We start from the raw sequence: 27987 nt of genomic DNA on the forward strand, positions 1-27987 counted from the left end.
CGAGAAAACTTGCGACAATGTAGTTCAGTACTTACCTCAGGGTTGAGAATGCGCACGCCCGACAAGCGCGTCAGCGTAGCTGTCAAACGGCGGTCCTCAAAGCGCGCCTGATGCGGATCCTTGTAGTGCCGCGGCAAAAACTTTAAATACGAGCACGACACTAGCCACGTGCTCCTGGCGAAACGGCGAAAGCCGCAAGCAAAAACTGCACAGAAATTTCAGCTGGCTGTCGCCGCCGAGCGCACCACGCACGAACGCCATAGCTGCACACGCCTCGAAACGAGCGCGCCGAGGATCACGAAACGAATGCGGCATGCCCGCTCACCACGCACGCGCGGCGCGGCGGGTGCACCTAGCGATTCCCCAGGCGCTCTAGGGAGAGGTCGAGAAAGGCGCGCTGACGCCACGTCCGGTTGAGAACGAGGGCGAAGTCAAAAAACGTCACGGAGAAGCGCATCCCATCGACCAATCAGCGTTTCCAGCCTGCCTACCCGCAAACGCTTCTGATCCATCACTGAGAAAGTGTCTACCCATGGAGGAAGGAAACCATTCCTCCATGTGTCTACCCGTCTTGCGGAGGGCGTAATCAGAGGAAGGTGATCCTCGTTGCGATTGGCCAACCGAGAACAGACGTCACTGCTCTACTCTACGTCACTCTGTGGGGACTTTTGGGGAACACTGCGCTTCAACCGACAGGGAAAATCTCAACTCTTCGTGAAAATCCTTGCTCAATATCCCAAGGTATCCCAAGGTGCATTTCTTGCTCGCTTGTTTTTTATTTTTTTGCCTCGAGCATGGAGACGGACACGTGCGATGGCGTTGCTTCAGCGGTTTGCTGGTTTGGTTGGTTGGTTTATGGGGTTTAACGTCCCAAAGCGACTAAGGCTATGAGAGACGCCGTAGTGGAGGGCTCCGGAAATTTCGACCACCTGGGGTTCTTTAACGTGCACTGACATCGCACAGTACACGGGCCTCTAGAATTTCTCCTCCAAAGAAATTCCAGCCGCCGCGGCCGGGATCGAACCCGCGTCTTTTGGGTCAGCAGCCGAGCACCATAGCCACTGAGCCACCGCGGCGGCGCTTCAGCGGTTTGCGACAAGGCGTTCTTCAATACTAGTAATTTAAAAACACCCATCAAGGATATTCATGGGGAAGGACGCGGTTGTTGCTGCGACGCGTCTTTTCTTTTTCTCTTTGCTCTGATCTCTCCTCTATCTGCACGCGGCAGCGGTGGTCGCTCGGCTCCAGCCAATAGGCAGGCCCATGCAATTTCCTTTTCATCCTTCTCCCAGTCACAACAACAACATGTAGTAAGGCACGGCCGTTCTTCACAACTTCGAGGAAGAGGTGGAGAATCTAGTCTTCGACTCTAATAAAGGTAAGAAACGAAGTCTATACTATTGCATGCACGCACGCAGTGATCAAAGCAATAAAGGGCCAAAGCGTGGTGCAGTCGCGCGCTTAGATTACCGATTGAAAAGTTGCAGTTTATTGACTTAACGAGTGCGCGCATTTTAAGTTTGTAAACACAAAGCGCGTTCTTTTTTTTATTTACGGGCTTACACTCACCTGGGGAAACTTGCACGTGGTTTTGTGCACAAAAACTTAACGATGACATGCACGTTTTTTAAAGGAACCATGAAGATTTCAATGGGTTAGTCTAGTGCAACAGATCTGCAGAGGTAGCCTTTGCGGGCATTCGAGTGAAATGTGAAACGTAACGTACTATAACCTGTGAAAGTCATGACTTGTCATAGTCATTTTGCACTTATTTGTAATGTAAGGTGTATAGTTTGTACAAAGTTTAGGTAGTCATAGTTTTGACTCCTAATCATTCTGAAGTGTAGCATGACTCAGCACTTTACTAGTAACATAAGGCGTGCAGAGTTTGTACAAAGTTGCGTAGTCATGCCTTGCACTCATGACTCGTCATTCTGCAACATAACATGACTGTGCACTGTAATGCTTTGGCATTCTCTCTGGTAAGCAGTCTTAAGTGTGTCTGCAGAATTTTTTTTTGGTGTCCTAGCTCCTTCATAAGCAAAGTGACAAGCAGTGCACTCTCTTTCATATTTAAAGAGGCCACTGCAGGAAAAAAACTGGTCCTTGCAGCAGACTCGCTGCTACAGGCCTTGCTTATGCTTTGTTGCAGGCACCTGCAATGTCTCGACAGGACACACAACATGGTCGCGGCATGCACTGGCTTAGCAGCGCTGAAGCCATGGCAATCGCAACACGCAGAAGTGTGTAGGAAGAATGCCCAGCATTGTTCTGCCTTTAGAAGTCAACAGCGCTGACCTGAATTTGTGGTCAAAGGACAGGGCCATGTAAAAGGTTGCTGTGCAGGAATGAGTTTTTGCAGAGTGTAGTAAAATTGAAATACTTCCATGTAACACTCCGTGTAATAACTTAACCTGAACTTTTCTCCAAAAATTGTTCCCCATGCGCTATAGCAGGAAAAAACAGTAAGCGAATGACTGATAAATTTTTAACAATAAAAAAAGCTGGGAAATGCAGTTCTGCACTGCAGGCAAAAGGCTAAAAATTTGAAGCTAAATCTGTGATTGTCATGCGCACTTGGCAGAGGCAGAGCGCCAGTAGTAGTGTGAGAGTACTGCATATGTGCCCACTCCATAGCACATGCATTTTTCATTAGTGTATGTAAAAAGTACAAACTTTAATTTGGCCTTGCTTTTAAAAAAATGAAAGTAGTGTGATACACAAAAAATTGACAGAGAAGTTTTGCCGAAATTTTATAAACGTGCAAAAGCAGAATTTCATGAACATTGCCTTGTGTTGTTACTTTACTGTTGGCTTTCTAAGGATGCCTTATGCCGTTATTCATGTGCTATCATTGTGTACACGTTTTTATCAAAATGGAGCCCACCTTTGTTCACGCCTCAATTTTAAAAAATTTCTCTTTAGTCATGAGTGGTCATGGATTTAACATCATATGTTGGCATCGTGTCATAACTATGTTACAATGCTGCTGTGATTGCTATGTCGCCGTTGCTATGCTCTTGGCACAAACCCACATACATCGCAGGATCTTGCTCGGGGTTTACCGTTTGGAATTGTGCTTTCACACTAATAATTAACTAATACTATGTGGAGTGCTTAGTTATGTTTACAATCTTTCCGTTTCAGGATTTTGCGCCTGGAAAGACGGAGAAGAAAGCAAAACTTGCTGCCATTTTATAGCTTCAACAGGAAAAAAGGAATGTGCACCAAGGGTTTTTAAATGCTACCTGTACTGCGACCGTTCCGGCTCGCACGAAGAGCTTCCTATAGAACAGCGCCAAAGGCCGGAAAAGGGGCAAGGAAGCTGCAAAATCGGCAAACACTGCTTTGCTACTCTAGAGGTCATGGAGAAAGAGGGCAAGGTATATGTAGTGTTTCAAAAGAAACACTACGGACACTTCAATGAGGCCTGCCACCAAAGGCTGTCCCAGGATGATGCCAGTGCTTGCAGGTTAGCCACTCCTCTTGTACAAAGCATTTGTGCATGCTGTATTGACTGTACCGGAATGTGAAAACATTTAGAAGCTACACTCCACCAACCTTTCATAAATGGGAGACGAAAGTGCAATAGAAATGTATTTTAGGGGGAAGATATTGCTCATTAACTCGAGTGATCATTTCAATGATTTTTTATTCTTCTGCGATGCATCTATGGCACAAAAGAGGTGGGACAACATGAAAGTGCCTATTGTAAAATGGGAGAAGGCATGTCCCACAAAACGAGGGGGCGGAAGAAGTTATAGTAGGGCACAGCTTAAGAACCCAGCGGCCAATGCCCCTCAAAGGAAGCCTGCCATCCAATGGCGTCGACCGATTCTCATGATGTCATGGTTAATCCTAGGGGTAGCATTGCAGGAGGGTGGCAGATGAAAGGGGATTAGTTATGGCTTTAATTGGATTAACTGATGAAAATCAGCTGACGCCATTGACTGGGGGGGTCTTCTTTAAGGGCCATCTGCCACTTTGTTCTCGACTTGTATCTGACTGTAGTGCAATTCACTTGAGCCTACTTGGTCGCATCGAAGGGTGAAAAACAATTGATCCACAGCACATTGCATGCACAGCACAGTCTGTACGAACTTCATGCCGTTTAGTTTAGAGATACTTTGTGGAAGGGGTCCAGTCTTTCGAACTGAACATAATTAGGAATGTCATCTAGCACTGAACTACTCCAATGTCTGTTCTTTTGTTTTTCTGCTGGTTTCATTGACTATCCTAGGTCTGTCGCTCAATCGGCTGACGTTGAACTTCATCCGTAAGAAGTCGGCTTGAGCTCCATGAAACGTGTCTTGAATGACTGACAGTTGCACTCGATGCTAGCCTCTTTTTTTGGCTGCCTGTCAAAAGCGTAGGCATTTTGTTGCTGATCAAAGCACCACCACCAGTCTAATGGTTGTATAAGGGCCATGTTTCTTATAAGACAGATCGTCTACAGTGAACATTCATTAATTAGAATTATTTGGCTGTTTTGGCACTTCATCAGTAACGCTCGCAGGAACGGCTGTGGTTTGAGTGTTCGGCTACTAATCTGGAGTACCCGGGTTAGAACCCGGTTGCGGCAGCTGAGTTTCGATGGATGCAAGAGGTGCCCACGTGCTGTGCAGTGTCAGTGCCCAAAGATCCCCAGGCGGTCGAAATTATTACGGAGCCCTCCACTATAGCACCTCTTTCTCTCTTGCTTCTTTCACTCCTTCTTTCCTTCATGGCATGGTTGAGGCAGTTACTGCACCATTTCCTTTCCTCAAAAACCACTAATATAAAACACAAGCCTGCACAAGAGTTGAAATTGCAAAAAAAACGAACAAGCGGCATTTATATTTCAGTTTATGTATGACTGGCATGCCCTCCAATTGTCTCTGACTTAGCAGCAGTCATTCAGGTGTTGAAACTGAAACAGCATGAGAAAAATATTCACTTAGAAATTATTCACCTGGCGTAAGTGAATTCTACATTGTGACTCGTGCACACTATTGTCTTGTGCACAAGCAAAGAAACAAAGATCGCGTTCAAAAATTTGGTGTCTCTACTCCTTTAAAGGTTGCTGTCAGGCGAATCGGTGCATTTTTTGAATATGCAGAATGAAATGGGACAGGATGAGAAGCACATGTCCTTATTCTTTTCTTGTCCACATTTTCAGTGCTGTTATATTCTGCATTTATAACACGCTGTATATAACTTCCCTGTTTTGCATTGCTGTATGCAAGTTTAAACACTCAAGCTCATAAAAATAAAGTCCATCTGGCTTTGAAACAACCATTTTGTCGTGTGCTTTGCAGTGCCACAAAAGTGAAATGAAAGTAAGATGAACTGTGTGTCACCTGTAAAAAGGAACAAAGTGGAAGACGAAGGAATCCGACCAGAAGTATTTGTCACTTTATTACACGGCTGTAGGCAGATGAACCAGAGATGTTAACAGTTTTTTTCTGTACCATTTTCAGGCCGGTTAGCAGAAGGAGTGCCAGAAAAAACCATTGTGCACAACATCCGAGCAGGTACAAGTGGATCAAGCCCACGGATACAGCTTGTGACCACTAAGGACCTCCGTAACATTGCAGATAAGTTTAGGATTGGCAAAACAGAGCAGAGAGATCCAGACGATTTTAAGAGTGTTGAATTATGGGTCGAAGAAATGAGCGCAAAAAATGAGTTGCCACTGTTGTATTACAGGAAGAAGGGTGACCCCAACAGTCATGATAGTGACTTTGAGCTAGCATTAATGACGTTCCCACAACGAGAGCTCCTTTATGAATTGGGGGCAGCGAAACTGTGCATTGACTCCATCCATGGCATAAATAAGTACTAATTCCAACTGACAACCCTGCTCACAATTTCTCAAGATGCCTTTGGTATCCAGTGTGCCTACTTGATTTCAAAAAGGGTGAACACGGGCACTGTGGTGAGGTTTTTCGAGGCCATCAAAGAAAAAACACAATACCATGTCAGGCATTTATGTCTGATGATGCCCATGTTTATGGCAGTGCATGGGAGCAGGTGATGGGTCCCTTGAGGAGTCGACTGCTTTGCAGCTGGCAGGTGCTACACAACTGGAGCACGCACCTGAATACAGTCACAAACAAGAACTGCAGGAGTACAACAAGGGACATGCTGCACACTCTGATGAAGTGGACAGATGAGACTGAGTCTCAACAGTTGCTCCGTGCACTTGGTATCCACTCCAAAGAGCATCAGCTTAATTGCCTTTGGCTTCGTCAGAAATTTTGAGAAAACATACGCAAAGAGGGCATGTCAGTGGGCTTACTGCTATCGGCAGTACATTGGATTAACAACAAATAATCACTTGGAGTCAATGCACAAGGCACTGAAGTACTCTCACTTTGGTGGCTAGGTAAATGGGTGATTGGATACATTAATCAAAGTACTCGTCAATTTCACATCCGAAAAACTTAACAACAGGTGTCAAAGAAGGAGCAGACCACCGCAAATCTGCCCTATCTAGGAAGCATAAAGTGGGGATTGAGCTTTCTAAGTCCAGTACTGAGAGAGTGGGAGATGGCCAGTGGCATGTAAAGTCACAAAGTTTGGTGAACTTCAAGCACACAGTGGAAAGAACTAGCAAATCGTGCAGTGGCTGTGAGCTTCATAGTGAGCAGTGCGAGGCTTGCCACAACATGTACACATGTACGTGTTGACCATGCAACGCATGTGCACATGTGCAAGCACATGCATGCTGTTGCTATAATGGAGCTACACTCGTGCCAGATGCAGAGCAGCCAGAAAGCAGCAATTGACTGTGCTGGCGTTTGTAGGCCCTGCCAGCTGAAGATGGCAGATTTCAGGTGACGGATTAGGATTATGTTATGAGCTAGTTGGTGGGCTATTCTGACAAAGTGCTTTAGCATAGCAAGCTCAAGACACAGCAGGGAAGAGGAGTGTCATTTGCTAATTTTCTTGAAGCCCACATCAAAGGTGCGCCATCATATCCCATATCAAGCAGCACCATTGACGGTACACTACAGGCCTCTGGTATTTCTTTTCTAGTCATTCCTTTTTCCCGAAACTTTCCTCCTAGGAATGGAGAACTCATCCCGCCACGGCGCCTCAGTGGCTCTGGCGTTCTTAGACTGCTTACACGAAGGCTGTGGGTTTGATCCGGCCATAGCGGCCACATTTCAGTGGAGGCAAAATACAAAGATGGCCATGTGCTGTGCAAAGTCAGCGTGCATTAAAGGGCCCCAGGTGGTGTAAATTAATCCAGAGACCTCCATTATGGTGTCCCTCATAGCCCATGTGTCACTCCCGAATGTTAAACCCGACAGTTAAGAAATTGAGATATTTCAGGCCCCTCATTCCCTACTCAGAATCTGCTTGTGTGAGTACGCCCTCTCTAGCACTGCTCAACACAGAACTTCTGACAATTGGCAAACATTTTTCATCTTTGGGAAATTAGTGCACTCATTTTCTTGTTCATACCTGCCTTGCATTCACTATAATTTTATTTCTTTGTCATCCCTGCTTGATTTCATTTTGTCTGCATGTGATGCACTCATAGAGGCATGCGCTCTTCAATAAAATTAGAATGAAGTGTCGCTCCATGCTGCATTCCTCTTTGTTGCGTCGTGCTGTCACAGTGCACCGCCCTTTTAGGACATCTTGAGAAAAACAGCGCTTGCAGACAAAGGACCAGAACACGAAGGACAGAAAAAAAAAACAGCGCAGTTGTGTGTACTTCTCGTTCTGGTCCTTTGTCTGCAAGCGCTGTTTTTTTCTCAAGATGTACCCCAACCAACTCGCCCAGCAACACACCTTGCCTTTTAGGACAGTTGACAATATGTGGTTCTGCAGTTCTGCAATGCATATGAGAAAAAGTATTCTTGACAAAAGGCTAAGCCGTAGCTGTCATCTTGCACACTGAAAGCTGCAGCGCATAACTACTATTCATCTTATTTTGCAAAGAGAATACTGCTGCAACAGAAAAACAGTATTACTCATTTTTCAGAACATTGCTGGTGCAATTTGTGACACGAACTTATATTGCCATAGTAGAAACAGCCGTGAATAGCCTTCCCTCACATGATAAAGCACTTCATAAATGAACTTGCTTGGCTCTTACACAGTGTCTCTCCACCAGCCTTCCAAGCAATGAGCCTTCTATTGTGTGATGGGAACACTGTGCCAACTTTGTTGCCTAGAAATTCTAAAATGCCCCTATTTGTCGAGAAGGCAGCTTAGATGAAACATATAGTGCCCAGTTAATGTCATTTCCTTTTTACTCATTAATGAAAAATGCTTCAAAGCCCAACTGCAACGAAATGAGTGAAAGGCTAGGGGCTAAAATGTGGCTTGGCAGTCATGGGTATGGTGCTGTGGCAAAGTTGTTAGGAATTTGTTTCAATCCTGCAGATGCTTATTTCTGTTTCCATTCCAGGTTTTCGTACACCATATTTACTTAAATAATGGATGCATTTGCATAATAAATGCTTTCCCTACATCATTAATCAAAATCTGGGGAAAGTTCAACTGACCGCACCATGTTTTACACCATGTAATAAATGCACCAAACTTACCATTCTAATTTTTTCCCACAAGAAACTGCATCCATGATGCAAGTAACTGCGGTATTACAGGTTACAGAATGAAGCAATGTCAGCCGTATTATGTGGCCGCAAGACTGCCTGGCGCCATGTGAAGAGGAATGCTCCCAAGGCTCATCACATCACATTTACTCCAGTATCCAGATATGGCATCCGCTGCATCCTGCACATCACATTCACCTTGGGCTGGTGATAGCCTGCCAGCTAGATTAAAAATGTTGCAAATAAAATGTCTACCTAACTGAAAACTGTGGTTGTATATATCGGAGATTTTTATTGACTTGTGGCAGTCTACCTGGACAGGTTATGGTAATGCAAGGCAGCCCATTATGCACAGCATATGAGTGCATAGGCGCCACAACTTCACATCTTTTCTAGGGGTTCATGTTTTGCACTACTGGGTGTGACCCGACCCATCTTTCCACAATCCTCGCGTAATTGATAATAAAGTGCTCCTAATCCTTTTTTGACAGCCAAAATGTATTTTCCTAGGCACATTGATATTATGCAATTTGTATTTCTCCACAGATTTGGTACTTCTGAGAAGTTGGACGGTCATTTTACAAATGATATATTTTTAATAAGCTAGCAGATACTATTCTTGATTTAAACATTTGCAGGCATATATACGCTATCATTGTTTGCCTTGATAAATACCGTGTCCATTGTGTAATCATAGTACAAACACGTTAATTGATTCTAAAGGATGTTAGTGCTGCTTAATTACGCCCTACAAGCCCAGCTGTGGCTTTGGAAAGTTGCCCTTCCTTGGACTCTGACATTAAATACAATCTTTTGAAAATGCTCTGTCGCAACTTTTGTTGAATTAACTTTTCTTGCGTCTTGCTTTCATGGTTCTTTTGTTATAAGTTTGCTTAATATTGGAATGTGTTGTATTTTTATTGTTTGTTTGTTTTGTACGCAGTGTCATCTGCATGACAATGTATGCTTTGCAATTGTATCCCCCCTACAAAAATGCCCTCAACGGGCGCTGTAGGTACCTGAATAAATAAATAAATAATAAACTTGTACTTGGGAAAGACTAATCTTACTGTGAGTGTAATGACAAAATTAAACAAATTCCATTAGACGCTGGTATGATCCCGGCTGCGGCAGTTGTATTCCGATGGTGACACACAACAGGCCCAGATGCTGTGCGATGTCGGAGCACGTTAGGGACCACTGTTGGTCAAAATTACTGGATCCCTCCACTGTGGCGTCCCTCATAGCCTGAGTCGCTTTGGGACGTTAAACCTCGTAAGCCAAAGTTAGCATTATGTTACTGCCGGACCGAGCAGCCGCTGACAGGGTCAGACTGTACGAATGGGTACCATCAATCACTACGTGGCACCCCCACTCCACTCACCCGATGAAATTCCATCCATCAGTGACACATCCACTCTCTCCACCCTTCGACTCTGATTTGCAACCGCTTGCCAACCGCCTCCTCCCGCCCTCTCTTCTTCCCTCTTCCCTGCAATTTCGTGAAGGTGGATTTCACTCCCTCCACTCTGTCACCTGAGGCTTCAGACCGACGGATTATTCCAACATGGGGGGGTTCTGATGCTGATGCACTAAAATGATATTTTTGAAAGACAGCTACAGTTTGTTACATGTTAAGGAGAGGAGTACTCGCTGCGCCATGCAAAATGCGAGATCCTTCCCTGGTGTGCACACACTGCATCACAAGGAAGTACATTTGGCACCTAAATTTAAATGTGCAGTATAGCGAGCAGTTAGCACCAGGTGCTGTACACAGACACGAGCATGAAATGGACACGCTTATTACCAGGCCCTCTCTGTGCAGCATGTCAATGTGGCTGGTTGCAATCAGCAGTGCATGTGCACCCTCCGTATACATAGTGCGAAGACTGCTTTTGAAGCTAAGGTTGGTCACATTGCAAAGAAATAAAGACAGCACGAACACGAGAACCGGACACACAGCACTGACAGAAATCTCGATAGTCGGTGCTGTGTGTCCGGTTCCCGTGTCGTCCCTTTCTGTTCGGCGACCAACCTTAACTAGAACAAACAACTTGCCCAAACCCTTGCTTATGAAGCATTGCACATTGCATTCAATAAGTAGCACGCAGTACAATGCACAGACTGAGCCATGTGTGTTATTGTATCAGCAGTAAACCACGTGCAAAAAAAAAAAATCGACAGCCAATAACTACAGTCGGTAAAGCGAAATTTGAGCGCAGCTCTTCACATATTTTAGTTTTGCAGTATGCTGAAGTAAAGAATTCCAGAGAGCCAACTGCCCCGGCGAGAGTCAGTGATAGGTGACATTTCGCCTTGACCACTTGGCTATCACATACTTTGTACACAAGTTCTGTCCCGCCTCATAAGAACACCAAAACACTTTCTTGAATATCATTTTCAATGAAGGCAAATACACTGGCTTACACAAACATCGAAATTACTTGCTATTACATCTTAATAAAGTGTTCAGTGTCACACTGTTACGATGCTACATATTAATTTATGCATGCTAGCACATCATCTCTGGCTGACAAAGATCTGACAAATCTTGCTTTTTGACAGTATGTGGGCACAGAGTCATTGATTGCACAGACCAAATAAGACTATACCAACAGAACGTGAACTCAGAGGATTATCTTAGAACTCATGTGCCTTTCAAAACATGCAGTGAACATGGAAACAATTTTATTTTTAAGGTGCGCCGCCCAGCGTATGCACATGCGTTCAGTGCACTCTCTGCGCCATGAAGGACGACTCGGTCCCAAGAGCAGAAGTACACACTGCCAGTGCATTCCAGAACACTCAATTCAGATAGGTACAACATGAGACGTAAGCAACGTATCTAGCGTTCGCACCGTGCAGCTTTATTGCAGCTTTATTGCTTCGCTCTGTCCCGAGCATTTTTCAGTCCACTGAGGTGGTTGCGAGCCACAGGTGGGTTAGTCTTGCGATTATTCTGCCGGCAATTGATTCTCTCTGTGATCTAGCAGATCTACGCCACCTCGCACCCACAACAGTCGTCAACTGGTACTGTCGCCATTTGGTGTCCAGATCAGTGTCTTGAAGGATCGAAGGCGGGCTGGAAACGACATGCTGCAATGTTCTCCAACCCTTGCATCATGAGAAAGTCAATGCGACGACATATAACAGCCCACACACTGCATCGTGATGATTATAACAAGGAGTTATATGCACAGATATTTTCCAGAATGAGCTGGAAACACCCAGATCAGGGACGCTAGTACTGGACGGCGCGGGCTTGCGTCCTGCTCACTCACCTTTAGGGACGCATGGGAGGTAAACACGCATTCCATAGACGGTCTACTGGTCACAAACAAAAAAGGGGCAAATTTAAAGAACTACACACGCCACAAAGACGAGACACCGACGAATACTTCACTCGCAACAGCCGCAGACCGCGATTCGAACGTACGTAAACCGCCATGTTTTTTTTCTTTGCTAACTGACTGTAGGGGGCGCTGTAAGAGCGCTAACATCATCATCATCGCGCGTTCCCTCAATGAAAATTAAATACAAATAGCCGAAACCAGCAATAAACTAGAAAAAAAGCATTAAACGTTAAAATTGCAACATAAATAAGAAAGTCATTTATGCAGTTACTCATTCAAAGGAAACGCCAATAAAATTGATTCATAAAAATAAAACGAAAATATAAATATGCATGTTTTCTTCTCCTTGGTTTTGACTAAAGCTAGGACGTGCGACTATTTTTTGGCAGTTTTCTAAATCGGGTAGCTCAGTGCGACCATAAGAAAATTAAGGCAACAAAACTGAAAACGTAACAGGGGCACTTAAGGGTCAACATTGCATCGTCAACAATATGTACGCTTTCTCTTTTGTTGCCCATCCCAAGCTTATTAATTGAATGCATGTCAATTTGCTGTTTCAAAGCAGAATGGTCTTCTATCATTGTAGCGGATTGAACCGAACCAAATGTACTGTCATGAACAAAGCGGTCACATAACTTTCACTTATGCAGCTCAAACTCACATTATTTATTATTTGAGTTTAGTTTTCATGACATGAAACAACCACAAGTACCATTATAAAAGGTATTTTTCATCAGAGCACTTCGGATGGACTAGAAGCCTTACTCCCAACAGTGTACAATAAAGCCATTCACACAAATCATGTTGGCAGCAGTGTTGAAACTGTGTGCGTCCACCTTACTTGAAACTGCAACGGATGCAAGACAGACAAAATTTTACCATTCAAAATCATAATTTGCCGAGATATTGCTGCAATCTTGAATGTAACCACGCTTGCCATTACAATCAAAATGACTCAACAGCACATGCAAACATGAGAATTTTTTCTTCAGAGACATTTTGACACTACATTTAGTTCACTATTTATGCAACTTCCGTTTATTTACACGATGGACACGAATATTCACATGCACGCCAGTCTTAGCATGAGTGCCATGCGTACGTAATTGTCGATATGCACCCCGTCACACATTGTGCATTCGCACATAAAAATACTCATGAAAACTCAACAAGTGCTCAGCAATTACTGCAGCTTAAATGGTAAAGCACACAGAACACGTCAAAGTTATGGTATGGTATAGAATATGGGGTTTAACGTCCGAAGGCAACATGGGTTATGAGGAACGCCATAGTGCAGCGCTACGGATTAATTTTGACCACATGGGGCTCTTTATCGAGCACTGATGTCACTCAGTACACAGGCGCCTAGCATTTCGCCTCCACTGATAGGCAGCTGCCGCAACTGGGATCAAACCCGTCCTTGGGAACAGCAGCAGGCACCCTAACCACTCAGCTATTGCGGCGGGGCAACGGCTGACCACATTATAAGCAACCAAAAGTCCAGGTCTCTGCTTTATGTCTTACATGTTGCCTAGGTATCGTCTACTTTTACTATATCTGCAATCTAAAAATTAACGATAGACAACTTCCCCACTCCATCTAAATTACTATAATTGTCCCATGCCCTTCTTGGTTTGCTACACACTTAAGCTTATAATTTTTGGCTAGTTTTATCAAGGTGTCATACAAGTGTAACAGCTGCCACAGTATGAATTGTGGATTCTAAGAGAAAAAAGAACTCACAAATTTTGCACTACTTTGAACAAAAATATTCAGCCAATATATGCACAACAGGCATACACCAATAACATTTCTACCGCAAAACTGTGAACCCACCGTACCGAGGGCCAGTAATAGAAAATCACTGGCCGCCGCGGTGCCTCAGAGGTTATGGTGCTTGGCTGCTGACCCGAAAGACATGGGTTCGATCCCGGCTGTGGCGGTCGCATTTCGATGGAGGCAAAATTCTATAGACCCCTACAAAAATTCTATTAGTCACCCCTTGTCGTGCTAATATGCAGGTACCAATTATTTCTGCAACATACCTCTTATCATTTCTGTAATACCCATTACTAGGTCAAGAAAATAATAACCTGAAATGTAGCAAAGAGCTGATGGTTGTCTTTTCATAGAACATTCTTCACAGCAGCTCTGCTTCTGAAAGGAGCACCTCATTCTTTGTGGACTCAACTAGTTTCCTTCTATTTTAATCACCATGAGGTCAGAGTACTCCAGTAACACTCTGACTCCTGATATGCTACACTCTAGTGAGCCAGTTTCACAACTCATAAAAGAATGATGAACTCAAAGGTCTGCCACAAACATGTCATGGGCTACATCTTTAATGGAGTAGAGAAACCAAATTTTTGGATGCACATTTCTCTTTACAGTGATGCACTAGGCAATGCTGTACACAAGCCACCATGTGGATTTTAACTTTGTCAGCTAAATAATTTAAATTTAATTTTTTTTTCTCGTGTCATCTGGTTTCGGTTTTTAACAGCCGAATGACTGCTCTGAAGTCAGATACATGTTCAGGTCACATGAGGCATGCAAAAAGAGATATAATCGCTACCTGTTCACTTTATGTGACTCCAACTCTTAGACAGGTTTGTGTACGAGTTGATGCAAATAACAATGAACAAAGCTGCAAGAATACTGCTGTCTTTGTATGCCTCACATGACCTGAACACATCCCTGACATCACAGTCATCGTTCGGTTGTTTAAGCTACAGCAGTGCGAGAGAAAAAATGCAATTATAAATATATTGCCTCTTGTCGCAATCCATGCAGCTGTCTAGTCTTTCTAAAGTACTGCGCATCATTCAGTCTTTCTAAAGTACTGCGCATCATTCAGTCTTTCTAAAGTACTGCGCATCATTCTAACCGAAAGAAACAACTAAAATTTTGTTGTCTCTACTCCTTTAATACCTACTGGGCCTTGACAATATAAAAAGCACCTAAACATATCAGTGAACTGAGCTGCCAACCTTCATAAATGTATTCACAAGCTCTTTTCACATTGTGCTTTTAAATATGTTGCCTCATACTCGTGATATACATATGTTCTGACTGTGCACATATACAAAAACAGTAATTCAGGAACCAGCAGACCCACCCATTCAGCAGCATGGCAAGCGAAGAATGAAAATTAGAATGCAGCTAGAAAGAAAAGGCACACAGCTTTTTCAGACCTTCTAATTTGAATACTTCAAACTTATGTGGACAACTGTAAATGTTTCCTTACTGAAATCCCACACTCCTTTAGACGTTTGTCATAAACCAGAGAAAAATTTGTCAAAATGCTTCCCTCTAAAAGGAACAACCAAATATAAGCAGACAAGCCATGTTTACATTTCATGCATTTTTAAGCTCTTCACTGTATGCAGAGAAGCATGTCACATGCATGGCGTGTTGATGTTTGGTTTATGCTGCTTCTTCGCTTTATATTGAAAGGTCACGGCTACTCTTTTTTTGTGTGTGTGTCCATTGCCCCACAGAGCTGCCATCTATGGAGCAAGCTTATTTGCATTTAAAGGTCGCTTGCCTAGTCACTGCTGACTCCACCCAAACAGATTTTCCCCTCAAAACTGGCAACGTGCAGTAAAAGCAGGCGTGCAATTAATGTGACACCTCATACACTTCGTAATGATGCAGTGGCCTACATAAGGCCAAGCCAGCATGCTATTCATGTATGCGCACAAATTATATTCACTTATACAATGCTAATGTCAAAAAGAAACCCTTCTAGCTACAAATGCTAGCACAAAGTTAATGCAGCGCATTACGGCATGCATGGCATCCAACGTCCCTGTACAACATACTTTTACTAATAAGGCTAAAACAGTGCACCTGCACAAGGATGAAGGAAGATGAGACAAGACGCAGCATATTCCTTATGCAGGTGTGCTGTTTTTGTCTTATTATGTCATACCAACTTGCCAATCAGTCTGTGTTTTTACTAACTGGTGCAGCAGAAAAAACAGCTAGCTGTGAAATTTGGAATGCATTCATGGCGTCTAGAAATTGAAGCTCGGAAAATGTAACACACAGAAAGTGCAAGAAACTGATCATCCGGAGTGTTTACGTTTCTCTCTGTGTTGTGTTTTACTTACCCTGCAATAACCCAACATCATTCCCAAACAAACCCAAGGGCCACTCTGGCTACGCGGATGCTGAAAGCCTAAGTCAAGCCTCCCACTTCATCACAAACCATTACAGAAATGACAGAGCAAGCAAAACAAGTTTCGGCCTTGTCTGGCTTTATTCCAATGCTGAACGTTACAAGAAATACACCAAGAACCACACGTTCTACTTAATGAGTATAAAAACACTTCACCAAATAGATAAAAGAAAAGCAGCTTTCTAGATATTCAAAGGTTCGGTGGTGTGACCATACTACGACATTTGCTAAACGCCTATCAGCGAAGAAAGCGGCGTACAGTTCATGTGGCACGATGCGTCGAGTTGCGTGAATTAAGTCTCTCCGTGGGCAACGCTACGGCGTCGTACAAAGCAGCTGTGGCCTACCGTGTGCTTTGCGCAACATGGGTGTCAACGCGAAGTAATCCATTACAGCTTGGCTAGTTGGTGGGTAGACACTGCAGGCATATTAAACATTATGACGGAAGATGTGTTGTCCTTTCAAAGGCTAGCGTGTACGTCCAGTCCGCCTTCCTTCCGCATTTTAATTTTTTTTTAGCATAGCTTGTCGCCGGTGGGCACACATGCAGGACTCCAGGAACATAGCATATATGTACCGCAACTGCCAAATGGCTCGCAGTACCCACCATTTTTATGCATACGAGCTCATCCTATCAGTACGTAGAGGTCAGAATCAGTTACGCGCAACACAAGGAAACATAATTTTCGACTCATCCAATGCTTCAAACCATTACCTCCTTCTAGAGGAGGCAATGTTCAAACACGAGATGCAATACCGAAAGGTGCCGAAGAGAACTGAAGTGACCTCAAATTCAGTCAAGCACCGCCTTGCTAAACGTCTCTATAGGGGCTTCCGATATCATACCACGGCTGGAACAGGTCGCACTGCATACTTGCATAATAAAGACAACACTAGGGCACTGGGGTACAAGTCCGGACGTTAGCGCGGTCAATATTACTCGCCATTGCACCAACCTTTGATGACTTTCACGGCAGCACTTACTCCACACGTCAATGCACCGCGCGGTAAACAGCCATCGCAGCCATGTCAACAAACCACCGTGGCGTCGGCGATGATAGCGATGGTCACCGTGGCAACCGTGGGTAGCGGCTAACAACCGCCCGCAATAACCTCGAGTAACCCCCAGAGAGCACAGTGTTGCTTGGATTTTTGCACTTCAGCCGAGCTGAATCCCTAGACTTCCCTAGTTCGGATCGTCCCCATGTGTCGGTGGCGCGGGGGCCGGGGCGGCCGCGGCAGAACGGTGGACCATGGGTGGACGGCGGCTGCATTTCGCATTCACGGTGCTCACGTGCTCCGCTTATCTGTGCGACCACGAGCGTCATGGAACAGCTTCACCACATACAGGTACGCATAATTGTCCGCTCTGTCCAATGCGGTATGCTTCTAATACTGCTAAGAATTTTCATTTGAAAGGAAAGCATCCTAACGTGTGTGGACCCTTTGTGAAAAATGCTGCAACGCCGTTTTCGTGTGACGTTTGTGGAAATGCAACTTTTACTAATCGGTCCCATTTGATGCAGGACTACCAGTGCCTGCACGGTTTTGTGCCGACGTACAGCACGCACCAGTTCAGCACGACTGAAGGTGAGCGCTACACGACGCATGTCAGCGCAGTCTGTGTCCCCTCTCGTTCTCCCTCCGCCCTGAAGCGCTGTTGGGAAATTATAAATACCAGCTCGCCCAGTCTGCAGTTGTTCAGCATAATTAGCTGTGCATGAAAGATTTTTGTCCTCTTTTGCGGCGCGTATTGTGTTAATTGCATCCAGTCCTTTGTGCCTTTTTCCCCATGCTTGCAGGATGTTGTGAAATCCCGCATGCTGGCTTTGAACGCATATGACAATGCCCCACTTCAGCCGCGTGGCATGTTTGCATTCTTACTTCTCACTCAACCTCTCATTATCTTGAATTGCCGACTATACCTGTGACCCCACGCACCTGTCAAACAGTAGCGTGCATGTTAAGCACTTAGTACTCGTTTACTGATTGCTAGTTATGTGTTTACTAGAGCAAAGTGGAATAAGCGGTAACAAACGAAACGAATTATGGAAACAGTACACTGCATTGTGTGTGACAAATAGGTACAGGATGCATGCACGCTTGTGCTTCCCACCTTTGAACTGCTCATCTACTGTCCCCTTGACTGTTTTGAACAGGAATCTGTTCAGTGCTTAAATGTGATAAAAAGAAACTATTTCCTGGTCTGCGCCCTTCAATGCACAAAAAAAAAAGCCATGAAGTATTCATTATGTAGCTATAGCATGCACATGTGCAGTCCAGTAGCTAGCTGACAATTGACACATAAGGAATGAACATTCTGAGTAAGAAATATCTTGCCGGGTGCATTTTTCATTTCTTCTGTCACATTAGTCATTTTTCAGACAGGCAGACAGATTGAGGTTGTAGTGCGATCCAGGTCATATATAGGGTTGACGAAAAGGTTTCGATGACCATCGCATCCCCCAAGTAGAATATACAGCAGCTTTTCTTCCGTGTCGTGCGTTTCTGCTGCAGCTGTCATCCTTAGTTTTCTAACTGAAGTATGTGAGCAGGTGTAACACAGAAATGAATGTGACAAAAATATAACATTGTGTGTACATTTGTTACAGCTGGCAAAATGAAATAATAAATCAGACTAATAGTGCCTTGCCTGCAAGAAGTGTGTTTGGTATGCTAAGTGTCAGTAAACAAAATATTAAAAACGGTGAAATGGTGAAGTGTAGAAGCATACCTTGGCATTCCTTTAAACGGCGTAGTAGATTGGGTTACTGCTGCTATGGGCTGCTTACAGAGATTTCAGTGCCCACTGAACATCACGCTCATTGAAATTTCAGGCGTGCATTTGTTGCATCCTTGTTCTTTTTTTGTGTGCATGCGTGTGTGCAAATATTTTTGTGGTAAGGTGCCTCCTGTGCTTTAAGTTTCAGAAGAATATGACTGAATGTTATAACATACCACTTGCTTGTTCTATGCATGTACCATATACACTTGACTAAGGGCCCTGCACTCGTCTATGGGCCACTATGCCCGGCTTGGGAGCCACTAATTACGGGGGGGGATTTGCAAAAAGCAACTGCACTTCACGCATGTGTAGCCTTCCTTGTGTGGCACGCTACCCAAGGAGCTACCAGTAATGACAGCTGTCTGCTGCTATCATTGTTGTCATCTTCAAGCATGCATGTGCTCAGAGCCAATGGAAACGGCCGACCATGAAATGATGCCGACTGGACAGCTAAGTTGTCTGCTTGTAGATTTTAAATTCTTAGTGTGTGGCGTCTCCAGACATTGTTTTAAAATTACAGGAATTTGAAATGCAATGAATACAACAGAAATGACTTCATCTACTATGGTAGCAAGGATTTGGGCCCAAGCATCCGTGACAGCAGTATCGACGAAGCATAAAGGTGCCTGCGACTGGACAGCAGATATAGCATCAGGCTGTATAGACCTTTTTCAGTTTTAGCCTCGCTCCCAATGCGCCGAACACCGCCATATTGCTTTCCTCCTCTCTCACTGGTTCGGAAAGGTGGTGTCCGTGCGTTCTCTGCGGTTCTCCGTGTTTACTGTATGCGGTTGCTTAGCTGTAGTGGCTCGATTTGGGTGTATGTGCGATTAAAGCTGAAACTAGGTCTTCGGGAAACCACTGCACAGTCGTCTGCTGTTCGAACAACTACAGGAAGCGAAGGCAGCTTGAATCGGAGCAGTGTGAAGAACACAGAGAGCCTCAGCGGCAGTGCAGTTGCGGGCTGTTTCAGCTACACATACCTTACACGCGAGCACCTACTGCTGATGTCGCTACGGTATGTGTCGTCTATGACCCTTGCAAAATCAAAACATAAGCAATAATTTGGGTAAACGATGCAGCAGCAATTGCGGGTTATGTGAAACATTTCTGTTATAACTGCCGACACTGGTGACTGATTATTAACGGCACTGTAAACATAGCTACCTGACAGTACTTGAAAGCCATGATGCATTGCACAAATGCCACAGCTGTTTGCTTGCAGTAAATATCCGATAAACCAGCAGGACTTAAAAAACTGAAGGCCGCAGCTTTGACGTGTCTACCTTGCATCGTGACACATCATCGACCAAATACTATTTTCAACTGATGCCATAATGCAAAGTGCCGATTGTTTAAAAAAAAAATGTGCCTTTTAGGGACATGTAATCAGCAGGCACGCAGTGCCCACCCGAACACACGCACGCGCTTTCTCGCTCTATCGGCATTAATCAGCAGCCGCACCCGAGACGGACCAAGCAGATGTGCCCCTCAGAAACTGTCACAGCAGGTGCACCAGCTTCGAGTGTATAAATTACATCACGTTTGAAGGCCAGATGCCTCTCTACTACATCTTTTTCCGAGTTTAGCGAAATATCACACGGCGCGAAGCTCCAAATCCAATTTCCTCTGTTCCTCCAACACTTTGCTTCGACGCGCGACGCCGTCGGATGCACTGGCACTCCGAAGAGCGCTGCCACACACTCGCATGTTCACGCTAAGAGTGGACCACCCTACAGCTGCACACTTCACCAGTTATTTTACCGTTAGTACGAAGTAATCAAGAAATTTATGCAAAGCCAAAAGCTGCAACAGAACTCTGCGCTTATGCACTCCAGCGGTGCCTTCTCCATGTAGCACTGCAGAAAGTACTGTTTTTTAGGACAGTGCGGAGGGAAAATGTAGTGAAAGACGCGGTCGAACGCAGTTGCAACCTGTTCGTGTCACCGGCGCAATGCAGAGCAGACCGCTTGAGTGCTTGACAGCAACACTGCTGTTAGCTCGGAACGGAGCGGTTTTTCTTTTATAATTATAACTACTACATAGAAGCGCTCAGCAAGTTTCATGCTCACATTAATAAATGTCTCGATTATTGATACCAGAAAGCCGTTAAATGAATTGCGCACACTTGCGTAGAAGTGCGCCTCTAATGTCTATTTTCAGCACAACTTGCAGGGAAACATCCGCGTCGCCGCTCGCCGAAGCATGGGCCATTTTGTTCACAGTTGCTCAGTGCATACAGTGCAATACTTTGCAGGTCAAAAATCGTGCAAAAATCAACACTGGGATAAGGCTGAACAGCGCGGCGAGTACTCGCTGCGTGTATTGCAGCGGCGGCCACCCAAGCCAACATGGCGAAGAAATCGGCCAGACGCAAGACGGCGCTGCTGTCGAAAGATGGCCACGTGCACCTGAAAAAGGTCTATAGTACAGTAAAGTAGTTTTCCCGTAATATGGTTGGGAGATTGAACAATAAGTGTCGCTTTCGTGTAAGGGCTGCACCTTGCCAAAATTGCGAAATAAAAATGCAGACTTTACTATAGTAGAGTTTATGCAGCATTTCTTTATTCGTTGTTTCTGAGGTTTTATTTTTTAATGCAAGAGTATTAAAAGCCTGACTGGGGAAAAAAAAAATGTCAGTCGTAAGATTCGCCACTTGGCTAGAGGGAAGCAAGGTCACTTGTGGTAAAGGCACCAGCGGCATCTAACGCTATTCAATTGCTAACACACGTGGTAATCGGGTGTTCCTGCAATTTTTTTTTTTGTATGCATCTGTGGTTTGCCTTTCTTAGTGCAGTTTGTGTGGTTGCCTGAAGCAAACCACATCTTGAAATGTTGGCATGCCAAAACCTTAAATGGGGCACATGCATTCTGAGGCATGTATCCTTGGCAGAGTTTGTTTCGGTATGCATTCTCACGTATTATATTCTCTGTTTACAGGTTTCAGCGTGAACATCATTGCGTTTCTGGTCCATCTACATTAGAGCACTGCACGGGCCTCAATCTGGGGCCCGAGACCTGAAGCCCGAGCCCGGCCCAGGCCCGCGGCTTCAAGCCCGGGCCCGGCCCAGGCCCGCTAAATTATCGCTCTAGCGAGCCCGACCCGGCTCGGAATCCCGGAGTGAGACCCAGCCCGGGCCCGGCCCAGCCCGTTTCACAGTAACGCTTGAGGTACACCGCTCACTCTGAGCAAGTAGACTGCTACTAGACCGATAAGGAACTGGCCGTCAAAGGTTCTGAAACCACAGTTTGGCTTGCAGAAAGTTGGTTCTTTTTAACCCAGAAGGAAGTGATTAAGAGTAGTGCTCACCAGGCCCTCTTTTGGACAGTGATCTCGTGTAGGTGCGCAAAGATAAACTCGGAAGTTCCGAAAGCGAAATAAAAAGGGCTGCATACGCGCGTAATAGACTTTGCATTCCCCCATGATTTTAATCAGTTATATTTTTCCGCCTGGAAGAATAAACATTAAAGCTACCTAGCAAGCAGTGGGATGACATTTTTTTAGTGAACGCGATCTCACAGGTTGAAATCATAGCCGAACTGGTCGCCTTTCAGCAGAAACGAAAAGTTAAATGACCTGAGTATTTCATGGTGTGTGTTTGGAAGACTATAAGCGTCTTAAACTTTGGGATGACGAATGGTCAATGGCCAATTAAGACCGGTTGATTTTTACTCTTACTGGTGGAGCAGAAGATAACGTGCGAACGACGTGATAATTTACAGGGCAAAACCCTTGCCATCACAACCAGGCTGAAGAAGCGAGGAGAGATAGATGTGCTTATTCGATGAGATTTACAAACTCTCGCGAGCTTTCGTGGCTATTTCATTTACGAGACGTTCCGGTCAGCTCATCAAAAAGAAAACCAAACGCGCTTTAGTTTGTGAATTTTCTCACATGAGAAAAATATAGCTATAAAATTAAGGCTATGTTTTTGGGGCTTAAGGGCCCAAGGGGAGTCAGGCTGTGAGAGATACCGAAGCAAAGGGCTCCGGACCATTTCGACCACCTGGGTTTCCTCAACGAGAAATGATACTACAAAGTACATGGCTGTCATGCTTGCCGCCTAAACAGAAATGCGGCCGCCGAGGATTGAAGCAAACCCTGGTTCCCCGGCTCAGTAATCAAGCGCCTTGACCACTAAGCCACCACGGCGTAGAAATAAGGAAATAAATAAGTCAATGAATAAAGTTTAGTTTTTTTCTCAGCGCGTACTATAACCCATAGCTCATTCGTGTCGCTGCTCCAATGTCGCAGTTGTGTACTTGACTCTGCAATAGTGAATGAATAGTCGGACACCAGCTGTTTCTGTACGGACCCAAGGCCCACTCGCGTCCGCAACTTTAAGCCCGAGCCCGGCCCAGGCCCGCAACTTCAGGCCCGGGCCCGGCCCAGGCCCGGCAAAAGAGATCGTGTCCCGGCCGGGCCGGGCCCGGGCTTTCGGGCCGGCCCGAGCCCGTGCAGTGCACTAATCTACATTTTGCCTGCCCGCAGTTTTATCACAACGCTTGGATATTGCACTGTTGCTCTTGAGGAAACCTGCAAACTGCCTGCATTTTAGCACTAGAATTCTTTGCTCATGTTTATGCTAGTGTTCTAGCGCATATTTACTTTTTAAAATTGTGCATGATCCTGAACTGCCTTGTGATGGCATGTGCACCGCTTGGGGAGCAGCGTTTTTTCTTTCCCCATCCAGCATGCTCCTTCCTTTGATATCAGTTTTGCAGACATGCCATGATCTACAATGTGAACTTCTGCATGTTTTTTAATTTTTTTTCTCTTGTTCCTATCTCTTGATTCCTTATGCATACTCTGAGAAGGTTGCTGGTCAGCACCGGTCAGTGATGCTAACTAAAATACAGTTAGAGGGCCCGCCGTAATGGCTCTGGCTGCTGACTGCAAGGTGGTGCAGTCAAATCCTGGCCACAGTTCGATAAAGGTGTAAAAACTCCTGTGTGTTGTGAGATGTCAGTGCATGTCAAGGAACACGTACATTCAGTCTAAATTAATCCACAGCCCTCCACTAGGGCGTTCCTTGTTGCCACTGTGCAACTTTCGGGCATGAAACCCTGCGTGCCATACCACAGCAGTATGGCTGAGGGTCCAGTTATGTCAGAACGTTGATGTTTGTTTTGAAAATATTTAAAATTGGTTACTAGCTCTATGAGTGCAGCTGTGCACAATACCAGTGATGGCCAGTGTGCCATGCCTCTTGTTACCATGGCACTGGGCTGAAGCTACTAATATAAAAACATTTCAGCGCAGACACATCCAGCTGACAGTTTAGGACTATGGTTCTTGCATGCGATGCCTTGAAGGTGCACTAAACAGGATTTCTTGTTGTCTCAGTGTACATGCTGCGAACATTCTAACAAATGCCCTGGATCCCACATTTTTTTTTTAAGTCACCATGGAGAGTAGGAGGAGTCAGCCAACATGGTTGGTATGGTAAAAAGCGTGTGGAGTGGCTTTCAGCCAATTGTGTTTCAGCTCCGCTGTGCCGTTGGCTGAGTAATATGCATGCAGAGTAATCTTGGAAAATGTGTGGGCTGCTGTTTGGACTACGTACAGCTGTAACAGACGGCCGGGCACATCACTACTGTAGCTGCAGATGAGGAAACATTGTCAAATTGCTTCGGATTTACTTCAGTGATATATTCTCTGAACAACAAATATGTACCAGTTTTATCAGATTACTACTCACACAATGTCCAAAAACAGTAGTGAAAATTACTTTGGGTATCTTAACAGATGATAGTATTTTCATTGGCCATCGCAGATTGACGAGGTCGAGTCTCTCAAAACCAAATATAGTCCATGCGTATTTTACTTCCGCGGGCTTAATTTGTGGCTATGTTCTCTGCATTTGAAAATATTCATTCAAAGAAAACATAATACCTTTATGCTCGTGTTGGTTTTTTAAAATCAATGTAGGCATTTGCTCGTCTGCTGGAAGCTGCTCGCGACTTTGCTGTAGCTCATTTGAGCATGTGCACATGCTGCTGAATAAAGAATTTTCAGATATTTTGTGTTTTGATGAATGAGCTCCAACATGAGATTCCTCACATGCACAGCACTGTTTGCGAGCACCTTGAACACAGAATGTTTCCAAAGAAGGGGCCATGCAGAGCACACACTAGAGGGTTTGATGTTGGTCTCGTATCGAGGTCGTTATTGCTTTTGTGGGTGCAGAGAGGAAGTTACGTGATATAGAGCTCGGCACCTCATCATGTTTGAACAAGACGAGAAATTCTTTGTCACAAACTTTATTTCAATGAAGGCATAGTCGACACATTGCTCGGAGAATGAGATGCTGGCTGTTTGCTTTCACAAGGAACGAAAAGGAAGTGAACACTAGCGTAGGCAATTTCAATGGAGCTGCAGTGCAAAAGTGCCCGTGTGTTGTGGAAGTGAATCGGATATCTGCAGGGCGTGCGTCCAATGTAACCACAGTTCCACAATGCAGGTTCTTTTAGCTTGTGTGCAGTTTTGGGATCAAGCAGACTTCCAGTGAAACTTGGTCAGGCGAAGTACATGTGGCCAAAGCCCAGCCCTCCCGCAGCCTGTGCTGCCTCTAGGGCACACTCTAGGGTGTAGTGAAAAGTGCCTCTTTGCAACAAACTTATGTTAGCTGCATGTACCGGGTGTTTCAGTGAACATTTTCAAAATTTTATTTTTGAGGGAAAACTATGGCTTTTGTGGCATAGTATTATCAGTATTGACGGACATCAGAAAATGGGTGAATCATCTTAACTAGTAGAGCTATTTACCTAGTAGCAATTAGCGATTTGTAGTCGGTCGTTAGTAATAGCCATATATTTTTAGAATTTAGAAAACAATTACCCTCGGCACTGTGGCTCGACAAAATTTGGCTTTTTTTCGACTAGTTAAGTACACTAGAGGGGTTGCTTTGCCTGCATGCTTTTGAAAGCACATGTATTAGGTTTTTTCGCGATGCAGCCAAATTTTGTCGAGCCACAGCGGCGAGGGTAATCGCATTTTCGAAATTCTTAAAACTTGTGTGGCGATTACAGAGCAGGCTTCAATAACTGCAACTAACTGTCTAACTCTACTAGTAATTATTAAATATTAGTTAATGAGCTTGCTAATTAAGAAATTGAAGAGGTTTTCTGGCGTCCATCAACACTAGCCGCCGTGGTGGCTCAGCGGTTATGGTGCTCGGCTGCTGCCCCGAAAGATGCGGGTTTGATCCCGGCCGCGGCGGTCGAATTTCGATGGAGGCGAAATTCTACAGGCCCGTGTACTGTGCGATGTCAGTGCATGTTAAAGAACCCCAGGTGGTCGAAATTTACGGAGCCCTTCACTACGGCATCGCTCATAGCCTGAGTCGCTTTGGGACGTTAAACTCCATAAACCAAACCAAACCACCAACACTAGTAATACTATGCCAAAAAAGCTATATTTTCACCCCAAAAAGCCTATTTTTGAAAATTCTTGAAAGTGTTCGCTGAAACACCCAGTATATTTGTATGCACACAGCTGGAAAAACCATCAGGTTAAGCAAAATATCACCTTGACAAAATTACTTCGCCTTGCTGTTGCATGCTGAGAAACCACAAAGCCCGAATTCCTGTATATTGCCGAAACTAAAGTTTAGCCTGCTCACAAAGCTGCGTGAGCAAAGAAACTGTCGTGCCTCTGCGCACAACCTTGAGGCTTTGTTTGCCTGCAGAACTTGAAAAGCACACCTTAAGTCCGGCTTGCCCACAAAACTCTGCACAAAGACACAATTCTAGCCCAGCCCAAAATCCAGATAGCTTGCACAACCTTCATGAGCAAGCTGTCCTGTTGAAAGCAAGATTCAGGTTTTTTGGCTCGCCTCCTGGTGAGGAATTGTAATAATGCTTGCAACCTGTTCAATCAGCTGGGTGCCTAATCCCTAATGACTGCAGGAAACAAGACGACCTTTTTCGCACTGACACTTGGCAGCATCTCTGCAAACTATTTACAATGTTCATTTGAGCCAGCAGGCCAGTGTGAAGTGTGCAGCACAAAACCAATGTGTTTTACCCTGAGATTACACCTTGGCACACGCATAGAATGACACTGATGATAAAGCAAATTTGGCCTGTATGGACGGGCCAATCCCTGACCGTCGTCCTGCTCCTCCATGAACATCCGAGAGAGTGCGGCCAAGACAGCTGTGACAGGAAATCATCTTTTTAAGTGAACACAAGAAGCAACTACAACACGAGAGTCACAGAAGCTTGCAAGAATGCCAATGACGATGGTGACTTCTTTGTCTGTCCCAAAGTTCTCAAAATGAGTATTTGATTATTCAAGTTAAGTTAGGCATTGACCTAAGCGCACACATTGTGTTGGATGCTAAATGTCCAATGCATCTTATTCCACCTGTCCTTGCAGAGATGCTTTCTGCATTAGGAAAAGTAACTGTTGGTCAAATGTGCAGGGAAACCCCCAAGGTGGGGTAGATTTGTAATAAGGGAGGAGTTACTCATTTGCATCCACCCAAGGGCAGGCATACGGCTACAAAGGAAGGCTACACAGCTTTCTCAGAAACTTCGTAGTTAAAAGAAAAATTCATCCTGGTCCGGGGTTCAAACCCGGGACCACCGCTTCACTGGAGCAGTCACTCTACCAACTGAGCTAACCGAGAAGGTTAGCATATGCCAAGGCTCTTAACTGGGCTAGTTGGTTGCTATAATTCGACATAATGGCTAGCACACACGGAAGGAATCCTGTCACTAACGTCACTAGACGGGACACTAGCGTTTGTCCTGTCTGGATTCCTTCTGTGTGCGTCTCCCTTGTGCACTACCCTTTATGTCGAAGTTAGCATATGGTAGCGCAAGAGCGAATTGATCAATAACTTGAAATGGGAACATTGTTGATCAAACACTTGACCAGCGATGACCCCTAAACATTTCACCAACACGAGTTATTGATCAATTTGCTCTCGTCTTGGTTAGCTCGGTTAATAGAGTAACTGCTCTGATGAAGCAGGGGCCCCGGGTTCGAACCCCGGACCAGGATGAATTTTTCTTTACCTACAAAGTTTCTGAGGAAGCTGTACAGCTTTCCTCTGTAGCCGTATGCCTGCACTTGGGCGGATGCGAATGAGTAATTACTCC

General features: G+C 44.8%; 1 protein-coding gene and 2 long non-coding RNA genes across 4 annotated transcripts in view; 2 read left to right on the forward strand and 1 right to left on the reverse strand.

Moving 5' to 3' along the window:
* Positions 1 to 27881, reverse strand: part of LOC149350350 (uncharacterized) — a 34235-nt gene extending 6354 nt beyond the window's left edge. Inside the window, exon 1 of the long non-coding RNA XR_016290346.1 lies at positions 36 to 27881. This is a non-coding gene — a long non-coding RNA (uncharacterized LOC149350350). The remainder of the gene's footprint in view (positions 1 to 35) is intronic.
* On the forward strand, positions 554 to 9619 carry LOC149350351 (uncharacterized). Its single transcript, XR_016290345.1, has 3 exons — positions 554 to 1378; positions 3148 to 3472; positions 5460 to 9619. It is a non-coding gene; the product is annotated as an uncharacterized LOC149350351 (long non-coding RNA).
* LOC149350352 (uncharacterized) lies at positions 17169 to 24898 on the forward strand. Of its 2 annotated transcripts, XM_089579374.1 has the most exons (4): positions 17169 to 17441; positions 17618 to 17681; positions 21134 to 21296; positions 21817 to 24898. In XM_089579374.1, the coding sequence occupies exons 1-4, from the start codon at positions 17296 to 17298 to the stop codon at positions 21858 to 21860; spliced, it is 417 nt and encodes a 138-aa protein (XP_089435500.1). In that variant the 5' UTR covers positions 17169 to 17295; the 3' UTR covers positions 21861 to 24898. The 2 variants fall into 2 exon arrangements, with proteins under 2 accessions (XP_089435500.1, XP_089435501.1); XM_089579375.1 differs by lacking the exon at positions 21134 to 21296 and having other exon boundaries at positions 17175 to 17441.
* Positions 27882 to 27987: the final 106 nt, after the last annotated feature.

This window comes from Amblyomma mixtum, chromosome 3, assembly GCF_055824585.1.
Source record: "Amblyomma mixtum isolate Tamu chromosome 3, ASM5582458v1, whole genome shotgun sequence".
In the NCBI taxonomy this organism is placed as follows: Eukaryota; Metazoa; Arthropoda; class Arachnida; order Ixodida; family Ixodidae; genus Amblyomma; species Amblyomma mixtum.

Excerpts from the sequence above, each read along its gene's own strand:
- LOC149350352 (XM_089579374.1), top strand. The coding sequence starts at position 17,296 with ATGTGTCGGTGGCGCGGGGGCCGGGGCGGCCGCGGCAGAACGGTGGAC. Across the intron at positions 17,442-17,617 it reads AACAGCTTCACCACATACAG|GACTACCAGTGCCTGCACGG; the intron begins GTACGCATAATT and ends CATTTGATGCAG. Across the intron at positions 17,682-21,133 it reads CCAGTTCAGCACGACTGAAG|GTCAAAAATCGTGCAAAAAT; the intron begins GTGAGCGCTACA and ends AATACTTTGCAG.